Source organism: Hypanus sabinus, chromosome 11 (assembly GCF_030144855.1).
Source record: "Hypanus sabinus isolate sHypSab1 chromosome 11, sHypSab1.hap1, whole genome shotgun sequence".
Classification (NCBI taxonomy): domain Eukaryota; kingdom Metazoa; phylum Chordata; class Chondrichthyes; order Myliobatiformes; family Dasyatidae; genus Hypanus; species Hypanus sabinus.
Window position 1 is genome coordinate 112,381,643 of NC_082716.1, and position 13,398 is coordinate 112,395,040.

At 38.1% G+C, this 13,398-nt stretch overlaps 1 protein-coding gene across 1 annotated transcript in view; it reads right to left on the reverse strand.

The window, feature by feature from the left end:
* The window catches only part of LOC132402297 (BTB/POZ domain-containing protein 7-like), a 205,918-nt gene that overhangs the window by 70,506 nt on the left and 122,014 nt on the right, over window positions 1–13,398 (reverse strand). Inside the window, exon 6 of the mRNA XM_059985162.1 lies at window positions 4,845–5,005. Coding sequence (XP_059841145.1) covers window positions 4,845–5,005 — 161 coding nt within the window. The remainder of the gene's footprint in view (window positions 1–4,844; window positions 5,006–13,398) is intronic.

The following is a 13,398-nucleotide window of genomic DNA, read 5'->3' on the forward strand; positions in this document are numbered from 1 at the left end:
CTTGCTATCTCATCAATGAATTCAGGGAAAGCTCCTGGTCCTGATGGTTTTATTGTAGAATTTTTTAAAACTTTTTCTTTATTGCTTTCTCCTTGGCTATGTGAAATCTTTAATGATGCATTTGTTAAGAAGAGATTACCTCAATCTTTTTATGAAGCTACTATTTCTCTAATTCTTAAAAAAGATAAAGATCCTACCTTATGTGCATCTTATCGCCCTATATCATTATTAAATGTAGATTCTTACAAAAATTTTAGCCATTAGATTAGAAAAGGTACTACCACAGATTATTTCAGAAGATCAAACTGGTTTTATTAGGAATCGGTATTCCTTTTTTAATATTAGAAAATTGATTAACATAATTTATACTTCATCACCTACAACCCCAGAATGTGTTATCTCATTAGATGCTGAAAAAGCCTTTGACAGAGTTGAATGGACATATTTATTTAATGCATTGAGAAACTTTAATTTTAGTCCTAATTTTATATCATGGATTAAATTAATATATTATAAACCTGTTGCTTCTGTTCTTACAAATAATTATAGATCCTCTTTTTTTCAATTATCTCGTGGTACGAGACAAGGTTGTCCTTTAAGTCCTTTATTATTTAATATTGCATTAGAACCTTTAGCTATTGCTATTCGTGAGTCTCCTAATATTTTTGGTATCATCCGTAATGAGAAGTTATACAAACTATCACTTTATGCTGATGATTTGCTGCTATATATTTCTGATCCTAATAGGTCTATTCCTGCTATTTTATCCTTGTTGGCTCAATTTGGTAGTTTTTCTGGTTATAAGTTAAACTTAGATAAGAGTGAGTTATTCCCCTTAAACGCGCAAACCTTATTGAATGACAGGATGCCATTTAAAGTTGTTACTGATAACTTTATCTATTTAGGTATAAAAATCACCAAGAAATATAAAGATTTATTTGGACTGAATTTTTTACCTATGCTTCATCAAATTCAACAACTTACTACAAGATGGTCTCCCTTATTTTTATCATTAGTTGGTTGGATTAATGCTATTAAAATGATGATTTTACCGAAATTTTTATATTTATTTCAAGCTTTACCAATTTTCATTCCTAAATCTTTTTTTGATAATATTGATTCAAAAATTTCCTCATTTGTGTGGCAAAATAAAAACCCTAGGTTAAGCAAAAGGCAATTACAAAAATCTAAAAAAAATGGTGGTCCAGCTTTACCTAACTTTAGATTTTATTATTGGGCGAATAATATTCGTAACCTAATGTATTGGAAACTAGATTTGGACTCACCATTGTGTCCACAGTGGGTAAATTTGGAATGTAGTGAGGTAAAGGGATATTCTATATTTTCCGTTCTTGGTTCTTTTCTTCCTATTGATTTAGTTAAATTCAATAAACAGATATCTAACCTTGTTGTCAAACATACACTACGAATTTGGTTTCAATTTCGCAAATTTTTTAATCTGAAAAACTTTATTCTGGACAGCCCTATTTTATTAAATTTTTTTTCAAACCTTCATTGACAGATCAAGCTTTTAGCATATGGAAAAGGAAAGGTATAAAATGTTTTCGTGATCTTTTTTTTGAAGGTACTTTGATGTCTTTTGATCAACTTTCTAACAAATTTAAATTACCTAAATCTAATTTTTTTAGATACTTACAAATTAGAAATTTCTTACATAAAATTCTCCCATCTTTTCCCAATTCAACTCCATCGGATTTTTCAGATTTGATTTTTACTTTTAATCCTTGCCAGAAGGGATTAGTAGCTTTTATTTATAACATGATTATGAAGATACAGCCAGAAATATCGGATAGAATTAAACAAGAATGGGAAAAAGAACTTCGATATAATATATTCACAGATAAATGGGAAAAAATTTTACAAACGGTTAATTCCTCTTCTATTTGTGCTAAACATGCTTTAATACAATTTAAAATTGTACATAGAGCTTATATGTCTAAAGATAAGCTTGCTCGATTCTACTCGCATATCAATCCTCAATGTGACAGATGTCACTTAGAAGTGGCTTCATTGACCCACATGTTTTGGGCATGTCCCACTTTACATAACTATTGGAAGGACATTTTTGATGTCATTTCCTCAGTATGGAATATCGATTTACAACCCCATTTTATTACTGCAATTTTCGGTATACCAAATGAAGATGGTAATCAGTTTTCCCCTTCAATCAGACGAATGATTGCCTTTGTAACATTAATTGCCAGAAGGTCTATACTACAAAACTGGAAAGAAGCAAATCCTCCTACCACATCTCAGTGGTTCTCTCAAACTATTTCCTATCTGAGTTTGGAAAAAATTAGAAGCACTATTTTTGATTCTTCAATTAAATTTGAAGAAACCTGGGGACCATTCATTCGACATTTTCATATGAATTAATTTGGCCTATTTCAGATCCTTTTCTCTACTTATTCTTGTTCAGGTATGGAGTTCCGGAGTTTTTTCTTGACACTATCACATATTTATAAACTGTTATTATTGCCCATGTTAGTTTAGTTTAGTGTTTTTTTTCAATATATATTTTCTTCTATATATTTTCAATTTTTTTTTCTTTGATGATTTTTTTTCATATATATTTATATAGACTTGATTGATTTATGTACCTTTTGTTGATTGATGTTTAATAGGATATTATTATCCTATTACTAATGTAATTTCAAGTTTATTGAATTTGTAATCTATTCATTATCATGTTTTGTTTTTTTTTATATATGAAATTTAATAAAAAGATTGAAAAAGAAAGAAAAGAAATATTCGATTGCTCCTAGTAAGGAGCTTTACAAACAAAGGGTTGAACTTCAAATGGAACATAGTTTATTACTTACATCCTCGATTGAAAATCAATTAATGAAAACTAAATCTGATTTTTATATACATAGTGATAAATCTGGTAAACTGTTAGCTAGTCAATTGAAGAATGCTTTGGTTAAACGTCAAATCACTAAGATTGGTCAGAAGAATGGGAATCTGACAGTTAATCATGATGAGATAAATAAGGCATTTCAAGATTTCTATACCTCCCTGTATCAATCTGAATTTCCTCAAGATTATAATACCATGTCTGATTTTCTTGGAAAATTAAATTTTCCAAGATTATCATCTGATGATCTTTTGATATTGGATACTCCTATTACGGATGTAGAAATTAAAGGGGCTATTTCCTCAATGAATTCTGGGAAAGCACCGGGTCCAGATGGTTATACAGTTGAATTTTTTAAATTTTTTTCCGCTACTCTTTCCCCTTGGTTAGGTAAGGTTTTTGAGGAAGCCATTAGATTAGGGAATTTGCCACAATCTTTTTATAGAGCTTCCATTTCTTTAATATTGAAGAAAGATAAAGACCCTACTAACTGTGCTTCTTATAGACCTATATCTTTATTGAATGTAGACTCCAAGATTTTTTTCCAAGTTACTGGCATCTAGATTGGAGAAGGTATTACCCAAAATTATTTCAGATGATCAAACTGGCTTTATTAAAAATCGTTATTCTTTTTTTAACATTAGGAGATTGTTGAATATTGTTTATACTCCCTCACATGATACTTCAGAATGCGTGATTTCATTAGATGCGGAGAAAGCATTTGACAGAGTTGAATGGCCTTACTTATTTAATGTGTTGGAGAAGTTTAATTTTAGTCCGATATTTATATCATGGATTAAATTGATTTATTATACTCCAGTAGCCTCAGTGTTTACCAATAATCAAAGATCTCCCTTTTTTCGCCTGTTTCGGGGCACTAGACAGGGATGTCCTCTTAGTCCATTACTATTTAACATTGCCTTAGAACTTTTGGCAATTGCCATCAGACAATCACAGGATATTTTGGGTATTAATCGTGGGACAGACTCCTCAAACACCACATTTGATCCTAACTGCTTGTAAGTGATATGAGGCTATTTCTTTTTCTTTACCAGGGTGGCTTAGAGCAAGGAATGAGCCAATGTTTGCCATGGCTGGGGTGGACTTGGTCCAACAGAGTCTCGGGCCCGAGCGAAAAAAGACCGGAGGTCTGATCGAGTTAAGCACCGGGCTGAATTATGATCACAAGATCCAAGATGGGGCAGCACTGTAGCATCATGGTTAGCACAATGCTTCACGGTACAGGTTTAATTCCTGTCATTGCCTGTAAGTAGTTTACACATCCTCCCCGGGACCACATGGGTTTCCTCCTGGTGCTCTGGTTTCTTCCCACAGTCCAAAGACATACTGGTTGGTAGGTTAATTGGTCATTGTAAATTGTCCAATGATTAGGCTACAATTAAATTAGGGGTTGTTGAGTGATGTGGCTCGAAGGGCCAGAAGGGCCTATTCTGTTTTGCATCTCAATGAATTAATTAATGAATCAATGAATAAAGTAATCAATAAATACAGCAATACCTACACAGATACAAACATAAATAAAATTAATTAGAAAGGCCAATTAAGCCGGTGGGCCCGGGTCCAAGAGTGTATCAAAGTGTCAGGGCCTGGATCTGAGAACAAAGAATGACGCATAGTTTGGATGATTTAAGTGCCGGGCCAGATTGGAAAGGCAAGTAAGTCAGGCTGGAGATGAGGACAGGCTCCGTGAGGTTTACTCATCTCTGCGCTGAACTGAGGCTGCAGCCTGCAGGTAAGGGCTCCTGAATCGGCTGCTGGCTTTGAGTCTGTTGACTCACTTTTCTGAACTTCATTTCTGAATGCTATTTTCTCACTTTGATTGTTTGCAGGATTTTTTTTGATGGCTGCCTGTAAGCGGATGACTCGCAAGACTCTATATGGTATGCATACTTTGATAATAAACGTACTTTTAACTTTAAATTGTGGTCTAGTTAAAGTCACTTACGGCATCAGACAGGGCCTCACTCTTCGCTGGAAGGACATGAGCAATGCGAACGTGTGGCACCAGGTCGCAGACAATCTCGCGGAGCTGTGCAGAGTCCAAATCACGTTTCTTCACTCCACGTTTGTTAACACTGTGCGCCGTCCCATTCAACAAATTGGGCTCTGGGTAAATAAGAAAACCAAACTTTAGTTACATAACAGTTTTGCTATTTCTGTAACTGAGGTGCTTTTCTGACCAAGACACCAATTGAAACAAAGCAGAACCACACATACTATATTCTTTTCTTCCCTCTTCGCCTCACATTTGACATCCTTTTACAACCCAGCTACCTGGATTAGAGCATGGCTTATAAGAAGAAGTTGAGTGAGCCAGGGCTTTATCCTTGGATGAGAGGTGACTTGATTGTTACATACAAGATGGCAAGAGGGATGGGCAGAGTAGATACCCATAGACTTTTTTCCCCACAGCAGAAATGGCAAACACAAAGGGGCAGCTTGTGTGTGTTGCTTCGGATTTCCAGCATCTGCAGACTGTGTGTTTATAATTGTACGTTGTTTAGAGGCAAGGATTGGGGGGTGGTGGGGATGTCAGAGGTAGGTGTTCTTTTTTACACACAGGAAGAGGTGGATGTGTGAAATGTCCTAGGATGGTGGTGATGGCAGATACATTATGGACATTTATAAAACTCTCAGATAGGCACACGGATGATAGAAAAATGGACTGCTATGCAGGAGGCGAGGGTCAGATTGATCCTGAAACAGGTTAAAAGGCTAGCACAAAATAATGTGCTGTTCTGTGTTTCACTGACACTGGAGTGACAAAGTGATATCACTTAATTGCAACAGTGATAAAGAGAACATTTCCTGCACAAGCTCAGGAGTCAAGGTTGCTTAATGTCACCTTCAGCACACAAGTGTAAAGAAGAACAAAATAATTGTTACTCTGGATCTGCTGCAGCACAAAAAATATCCAATAAGATAAAGAACACAATAATAAAAAAACACAACAAATATAAACGGACAATATAATTTATATACATAGTTTAATTGTATGTCCATAAGGTAATGCTAGGTACAGGAATATATGCACATAAAGTGACTGACAGGAAACATTAAGTAGTGGTGATTGGGGGTGTGGAGGGGTGGGTTAGTGGGTGGATGTGTTGATCAGCCTTACTGCTTGGGTAAGCTAACTGTTTTGACTCTGGTGGTCCTGGTGTGCATACTATGTAGCATCCTCTCCGATGGGAGTGGGACAAACAGTGCATGAGCATGTGGGTAGGATCCTTCATGATGTTGCTGGTCTTGTTCCAACATCTTTCTATACATATGTTCTGGATGATGGGTAAACCCAAGTTCCAAGCATTTGAAGTTTTAATGGGATTTTGGAGTGGGGGCAGAATGGAAAGATAGGTGGTGGAGGAAGTGTAGAACGTAAACTATTTGGCAGTGAGAGGAAGGCTAGATAAGAGTGAGCACGTGGATTAACATAACAGTACACTGCAGCTGTACTGGGATTTCACAGCTACCAAATGGGCTTTCAAATTTGTTGTACTAATTATTTAAAAAATGTAATTTTAAGTAGTTTACGGTGTAGTGGCCTCTCTTTTATATGCACTATTAACAATCTTGCTATGAGATAAGCTTCACAATGAGGATGTCGATGGCCCACTGAGGAATCAGAATCAGGTTTAACATTACCGGCATGTGTTGTGAAATGTGTTAACACTGCAGCAGTACAATGCAATACATGATAATAGAGAGGAAAAGAAAACAGTAATTTTTCTACATATACAGGCAGTCCCTGGGTTATGAACGAGATCCGTTCCTAAGTCTGTCTTTAAGTCACATGTGTAGGTAAGTCGGAACAAGTACATTTTTTTCCAAAATAAGCCAGTCTCGTCTACTTTAAATATTTGGTCTGGCAAATAACCTCCCTCCTCAATAATTTTTTTCAACATCTCAGAAAAATCACTCGCAGCACTTACATCTGCACTCGCTGCTTCACCTTGCACTTTCATATTATGTAAATTGGCCCTCAATTTGAAACTATTGAACCAACCCCTACTCGCAACAAATTCTTCATCACATTCACCTTCACTTGCTGCACATGCAGCTTTTAAATCATTGAAAAAAGGCTTTGAGCCTGTTCTTCCACTAAAATAAGGCTAATAGGCATATTATGCTGATTTTGATCATCTAACCAAATTATCAATAGCCTTTCCATTTCAATAATTAAACCACTGTGTTGCTTAGTAATAATTGTAGCTTTCATTGGGGCAGGGCCTTTCACATGCTCCATTATTCTCACTTTATCATTTAAAATTGTTCCTATCATTGACGGACTATAGCCTAACACTTTTCCAATGACTGATGGCATTTCACCACTTTCTGATCACTTTATTATCTATCGTGATTGTTTTCTTTTTTGATGCAACACCAGCACTCGCATCGGATTTACGCTTCTGAAGCCCTGCAATGTTTTCACGAGTATCACAAAGTAGTGCTTGCGTTCATTATTACGAACCATTGTATTTAACTCAAATTTGTAATATAATAGGCTTTATGGCAGTCCACTTGTAAGTATGAGTTGTCCGTAAGTCTGACATTCTTAACCCGGGGGGGGGGAGAGAAGAAGGGAGTGAGTGAGTGTATTTTTTTGCGCTGCTTACTTACTTTATTTATATATACTGCTTATTAATCTTTTAAAATAGATTATCAGTGTGCAAAAAAAATTGGAAATAAAAAAAAGTAGTGAGGAAGTACACACACACAGAGTAAGTCCCCGGGTTAAGAACATCCGACTTACGGACAACTCGTACTTACAAATGGACTGCCATAAAGCCTATAATATTAAAGATTTGAGTTAAATAAAAATGGTTCATGGGTTCAGTGTCCATTCAGAAATCAGATGGGAGAGAGGAAGAGACTGTTCCTGAATCATTGAGTGTGTGGCTTCAGCTTCAGTACCTCCTTCCTGATGGTAGCAATGAGAAGAGGGAATGTCCTGGGTGATGAGGTCCTTGATAATGAACACCACCTTCCTGAGGCATCACTCCTTGAAGATGACCTGGATACTACAGAGGCTAATGCTCAAAATGGAGCTGGTTAGTTTTACAAAATCTAAAAGCAGAGGGTCTATACCTCAACCAATCTAATACTCTCTTAACTAAGTAGGCATCATAGAATTAAGACACTAATGAAAAGGAACAATTTCAAAAGGCCAAACCCTGACCCCTACTGGATCTCTAAAGAGTATTGATAATGGCTGGGGTTACCCGTCCTGCAAAGACACTGCTCAGAAGAAGGCAATGGCAAATCATTTTTGTAGACAAATTTGCCAGGAATAACCATGGTCATGGGACTACGATCACCTACGTCATATGACATGGCATATAATAAGGTATCAGAATGAGGTTTATTATCACTGGCAAATGGCATGGAACTTGAATGACATTAAATACAAGCAGCTCCTGTCAGCAAGTTTGAAGGGGAAGAAAAGTCCAAAATAGATGGTTTCAGTTCAAAGTCCTCAATTCAATGTCAATACCTCTGCACATTTCTTTGGTAGGTTCTTTTCCATGTGGTTATATGAATCCAGAGCAGTTCAATGATGTACTACCTCAAACCACAACCTCATCAACCTTCTCATCCCACCATTAAAAAATACTATTACAAAAGGGGGCAGCCATTCAATCAACCCGAGATGCAAGATTGTAAATCTTTGTTTTGTCTCTCAGCATGATTTCGGTTCTGTCATGTTACAATTCTCTCAATATTTTGTTAACTTTGTAAAAGGCAGGACTGCCCGGCATTTGATTTTGCTTTTTGGAAATGAGACCCTGAACTGCTTTGCTCTGCTTTTACAACTTAATGACTGGAAACTCAGAGAGAGTCCTAATGAAGGGTCCCAGGCCAGAACATCGACTGTTTATTCCTCTCTAGATGCCTGACTTGCCACATTCCTCCAGCATTTATTTCCAGTATCTGCAGCATGTTTAAAAATGGGGTAGATCCTGAAAATCAGATGTAAAATTCAGCAGTCAGGCAGCATCTACCCGAGCTGCTGAGTACTTCCACCATATATTTTATGAATACTTAAAGCAATGTGCCTTCAAATGAAACAGTACAGCACAGAGCAGGCCTTTCAGCCCATGAAATACAGTAGATTCTGGTGAATTGGGACACATCGGGATGAGTACATTTTGCCCAATTAAGTGACTGTCCCAATTAGCTGAAGTTTCATGGAAATACTTAAAAGTTATAGAGACAAACTACCACTTAACTGGGTAACAAATTATGTATTTAAATGAAATACAAAATAAATTAGAACACAATTAATACTACTGCAATACTATAAAACTGCCTCATCCTTTTGATTGACTATAAATGCCGCTCCCATGTTCTCTTGACTGTAAATGAACAAAATCAGACTACCTTTGGACTGCCTTCATAAAATGCCATCGATTGCATCCTCCAAATCTTCATTTTCATTGTAACATTCAAGATAAAAACTGATAAAATCAGAGTTTTGCAATAAAGTCTGAGACATGCACCATGGTGGACGGACAAAAATGACATTGTCAAATTCAAAGGACAAACTCAAGGCGCATGATCAGATATAGCAATAGCTTCATATTCACAGTTTTTAAACATTAGGCAAAAGGCGGGGATCAATTATAATATAATCAATCCTTGAATATTTTTTGTAGACATGTGAAAAGAAGGAATATTCTCTATTATCAGGGTGTAAATGCCTCCATAATTCAATCAACCCAAAATCGATCAAAAAGGAGTTGATAACTGATGCAGAGCAGTTTGGAAGTCTCTGATTAGTTGAACTCTTATCAATCATTGGATTTAAATAACAGTTGAAATCCCCACCCATTATTAACATATTTAAATCTGGCAATAAAGCAAATACTTTTTTTAAAAAAAAGGATCATCTAAATTGGGACCATACAAATTAACTAAAACAACCTTTCTATTACAAATCATTCCTTTAACAATTAAAAATCTACCATTAGAGTCTGATTCAATATCCTCTTGAGTAAATATATTAGATTTAATAAAGATAGATACACCCTTAGTTTTACTTTGTGAAGTAGCATGTAACTGCAGGCCATTCCACCATCTAAAAAAATGATTTTGATCTCCCGCTTTGATATGCGTCTCCTGAGCAAAAATTATATCAGGTTGGAATCAATTAATAATTTTAAAAGTCTTTTTTCATTTGATAGGATGATTCCAACCACGTATATTCCAACTTATACCTTCAAATTTTTTCGTAGTTCTTAACTTGAGGTAATGAAGTAGTTTTATTTTCATGCGCAGCCGTTTCTGGCATCTGCAAGCCTGACTGCTTGAAACTGCAGTGAGCAAAACAGTTCTGAATTGTCTTACTGCTTATTTCTCACCAACTAGCAGTGAAAATATCATTGCTTTTTGAATACAAACACACAAAACTGACACTATTTAAAAACTGTCCTTTCTAAGTATGGTGTAAGTCTATTGGTCACACAAGCACACACATCTGAAGCTAGCTAATAATTGTTTGGCAACAGTCTCCTGCCCCAATTAGCAGCATAGTGTCCAAATAAATGAAGGAATTTCTGGCTACTTTCCCGATTAGTTTTTGGTCTTTAAGAGTTGGCCTAAATAAGCGGCTGCCCAATTAACTGATGGCCCAACCCACTGTCTGCATATGATGCACATCCCTCATGTTCATTTCTGTGTCTAAACGAATATCAATCATTCATAATGTCAGCCATTGGTTCGGTGGGCAGCATTCTTACTGGATCCACATAACCAAATGAACAGGAACTATCAAAGAATTGTGCAGAGGTATTAACATTGAATCCTCCTAGAGGACCTCCTTGTCACTGGGTTTGGAGGCTTATGTGCCTCAATGACCCAGAGAGCTATGTTGGCTTTATGCTTTGGCTCTTGGTAAGATTACCTGTCAAAGAGTACAGGCCAGACTAAGAGTGGTCCACTGGTTGTCCAGGTTCAGGCAGTTCAGTTCAGAGCTAACAACCCTGACTGGTAAAACAAAATTGTTACTGAAACAGCAGTGAAGAATCCTTCTATATCTGAGTACGACAGTTTTCCTGAGTCTCCACCCGGGACTTATGTGACTGACAGTAGTGAAAACTACTGATATGATGAAGGAAGCCTTGAACACCACCAGATGCTGCCCTATACGCCAGTGGTGTAACAGGCATTAAGTATTAATTCTGAATGTGGGACTTGGAACAGTTAGACTTCTCTTTTCCTTTGACTTACTCACAGAAGCTGTGTACATTTAATGAAGCACAAAGTGCTGGAGGAACGAAAAAGAGTACAGTCGACATTTCTGGCTGACCCTCCAGCACAACTGAAGAAAAAAATGAGGAGTAGAGTTAAAAGGTGGATGGAGGAAAAGGAGAAACCCCAGGTGATAGGTGAAACCAGGAGGGAGAGGGGTGAAATAAAGAGATGGAAAGTTGATTGGTGAAAGAGATACTGGGCTGGAGAAGGGGGAATCTAATAGGAGAGGACAGAATGCCGTAGAAGAAAGAAATGAGGGGAGGAGCACCAGAGGAAGGCAATGGGCAGGCAAGGAGATAAAGTGAAAGGGGGAAAAAGGGATGTGGAATGGTGGGGGGAGGGGGTCATTATTTTGGAGGCTACCCAGACAGAATATAAGGTGTTGTTCCTCCAACCTGAATGAGGCCTTATCGAGACAATAGATAAACTTACTGGAATAGGAATGGGAAGTGGAATTAAAATGGGTGGCCACTGGGAGATCCCGCTTTTTCTGGTAGACGGAGTGTAGGTGCTCGGCAAAGTGGTCTCCCAATATACATTGGATCTCACCAATATACAGAAGGCTACACCAGGAGTACCAACTCAGTATATGACCCTAAAAGACAACACAGCATAGAATGTTGCCCACAGAGTGGAAGCTGGTCAATGTAATAGGACTAAAGTTGGCCTCACTGCTCCTGAATGGTAGGGAGGTTGGAGGTGTAAGGGTAGGTGCAGCACTTGTTCTGCTTGCAAGGATAAGTGCCAGCAGGCAGCTCAGTGGGGAGAGATGAATGGACAACGCAGTTGCATAGGGAGCGATCCCTACGAAAAGCAGATAGTGGGGGGGAGGGAAAGGTGCTTGGTGGTGGAATACCGTTGGAGAGAATCACGTGCTGGACGCAGAGGCTGGTTGGGTGGTAGGTAAGGACAAGAGGAAGCATATCCCTGTTAGGGTGGCAAGCAGACATGCCTGAAATGGAAGAGATGCACATGAGAGAGGCGTTGATGGTGGAGGAAGGGAAGCCCCTTTCTTTGAAGGAGGTGGACATCTTCTTTCTGGAATTAAAAGCCTCATTCTGAGAGCAAATGTGGAGGAATTGAGAGAAGGGGGGGTGTTTTTACAAGTAAACAGGATGGGAAGAGATTCAGTCAGGTAGCTGTGGGAGTCCGTGGGTTTATAACAGACATTAGTAGATAAGCTGACTCCAGAGATAGAGACAGAGAGATTGAAAAAGGGAAGTGTTGGAAATCGAGGAAATGGACCAGGTAAATTTGAGGGCAGGGTGGAAGTTGGAGGCAAAGTGGATGAATTTGACGAGTTCCGCATGGGTGTAGGCAGCAGCATCAATGCAGTCATCAATGTAGCATAAAAAAAGTGGGGGCAGCCACTAGTGTAGGTTTGGAAAATAGACTGTTCCACATTGCTGACAAAAAGGCAGGCATAGCTGGGAACCATGTGAATGCCCATGGCTATACCTTTTGTTTGAGGAAGTGGGAGGTGACAAAGGAGAAATTACTAAAAGTGAGGACAAGTTCCACTAGATCAGGGGTCGGCAACGTTTACCACTGAAAGAGCCAATATGGACCCATTTCCCACAGAAAAGAAAACACTGGGAGCCACAAAATGAAATAACACTGCATACAATGGGTTTTTTTTGCCTTTATGCTATGTATAAACAAACTATAATGTGTTGCATTTATGAAATTGATGAACTCCTGCAGAGAAAACGAAATTACATTTCTGCATGCAACAAAAACATTTTGAACTCCGAAAAAAAGACGTTGGGTTGAAGGTTACTCCGTAGGTAGCCTACCTTGGATTGAAGAATTAAAAGAATGCGCGCACTGGCGGGTGTCAGGCATTGGCAGTTCTGATGTATATTAATAGCGATAAAAAAACACGTTGTAGCGGTGTGCTACACGCAGCGCTAAAATAAAGACTGCAGTCAAAGGTAACTTTATTCGAACTAAACAACCTTGCTTTAAAGCCTCCCTCAACCCGTCCCCGTGGGCGCGGATGCTCCAAAAGACACGTACTCACAAACCCCCGTAGGCTATCTCCCTTAGCCGGAATGGTGGCTAATTGTGAGCCGGTTCGGATATGCCAGGAAACGGTGTCTCCGCAAAGTTTTCAGATTGTACAAGATCACCATAATCTTCAAATTTCGAATTACATTTCAAAAGCTAACAAACCACGGGGAGCCGCATCACAGAGATCAAAGAGCCGCATGTGGCTCCGGAGCCGCAGGTTGCCGACCTCTGCA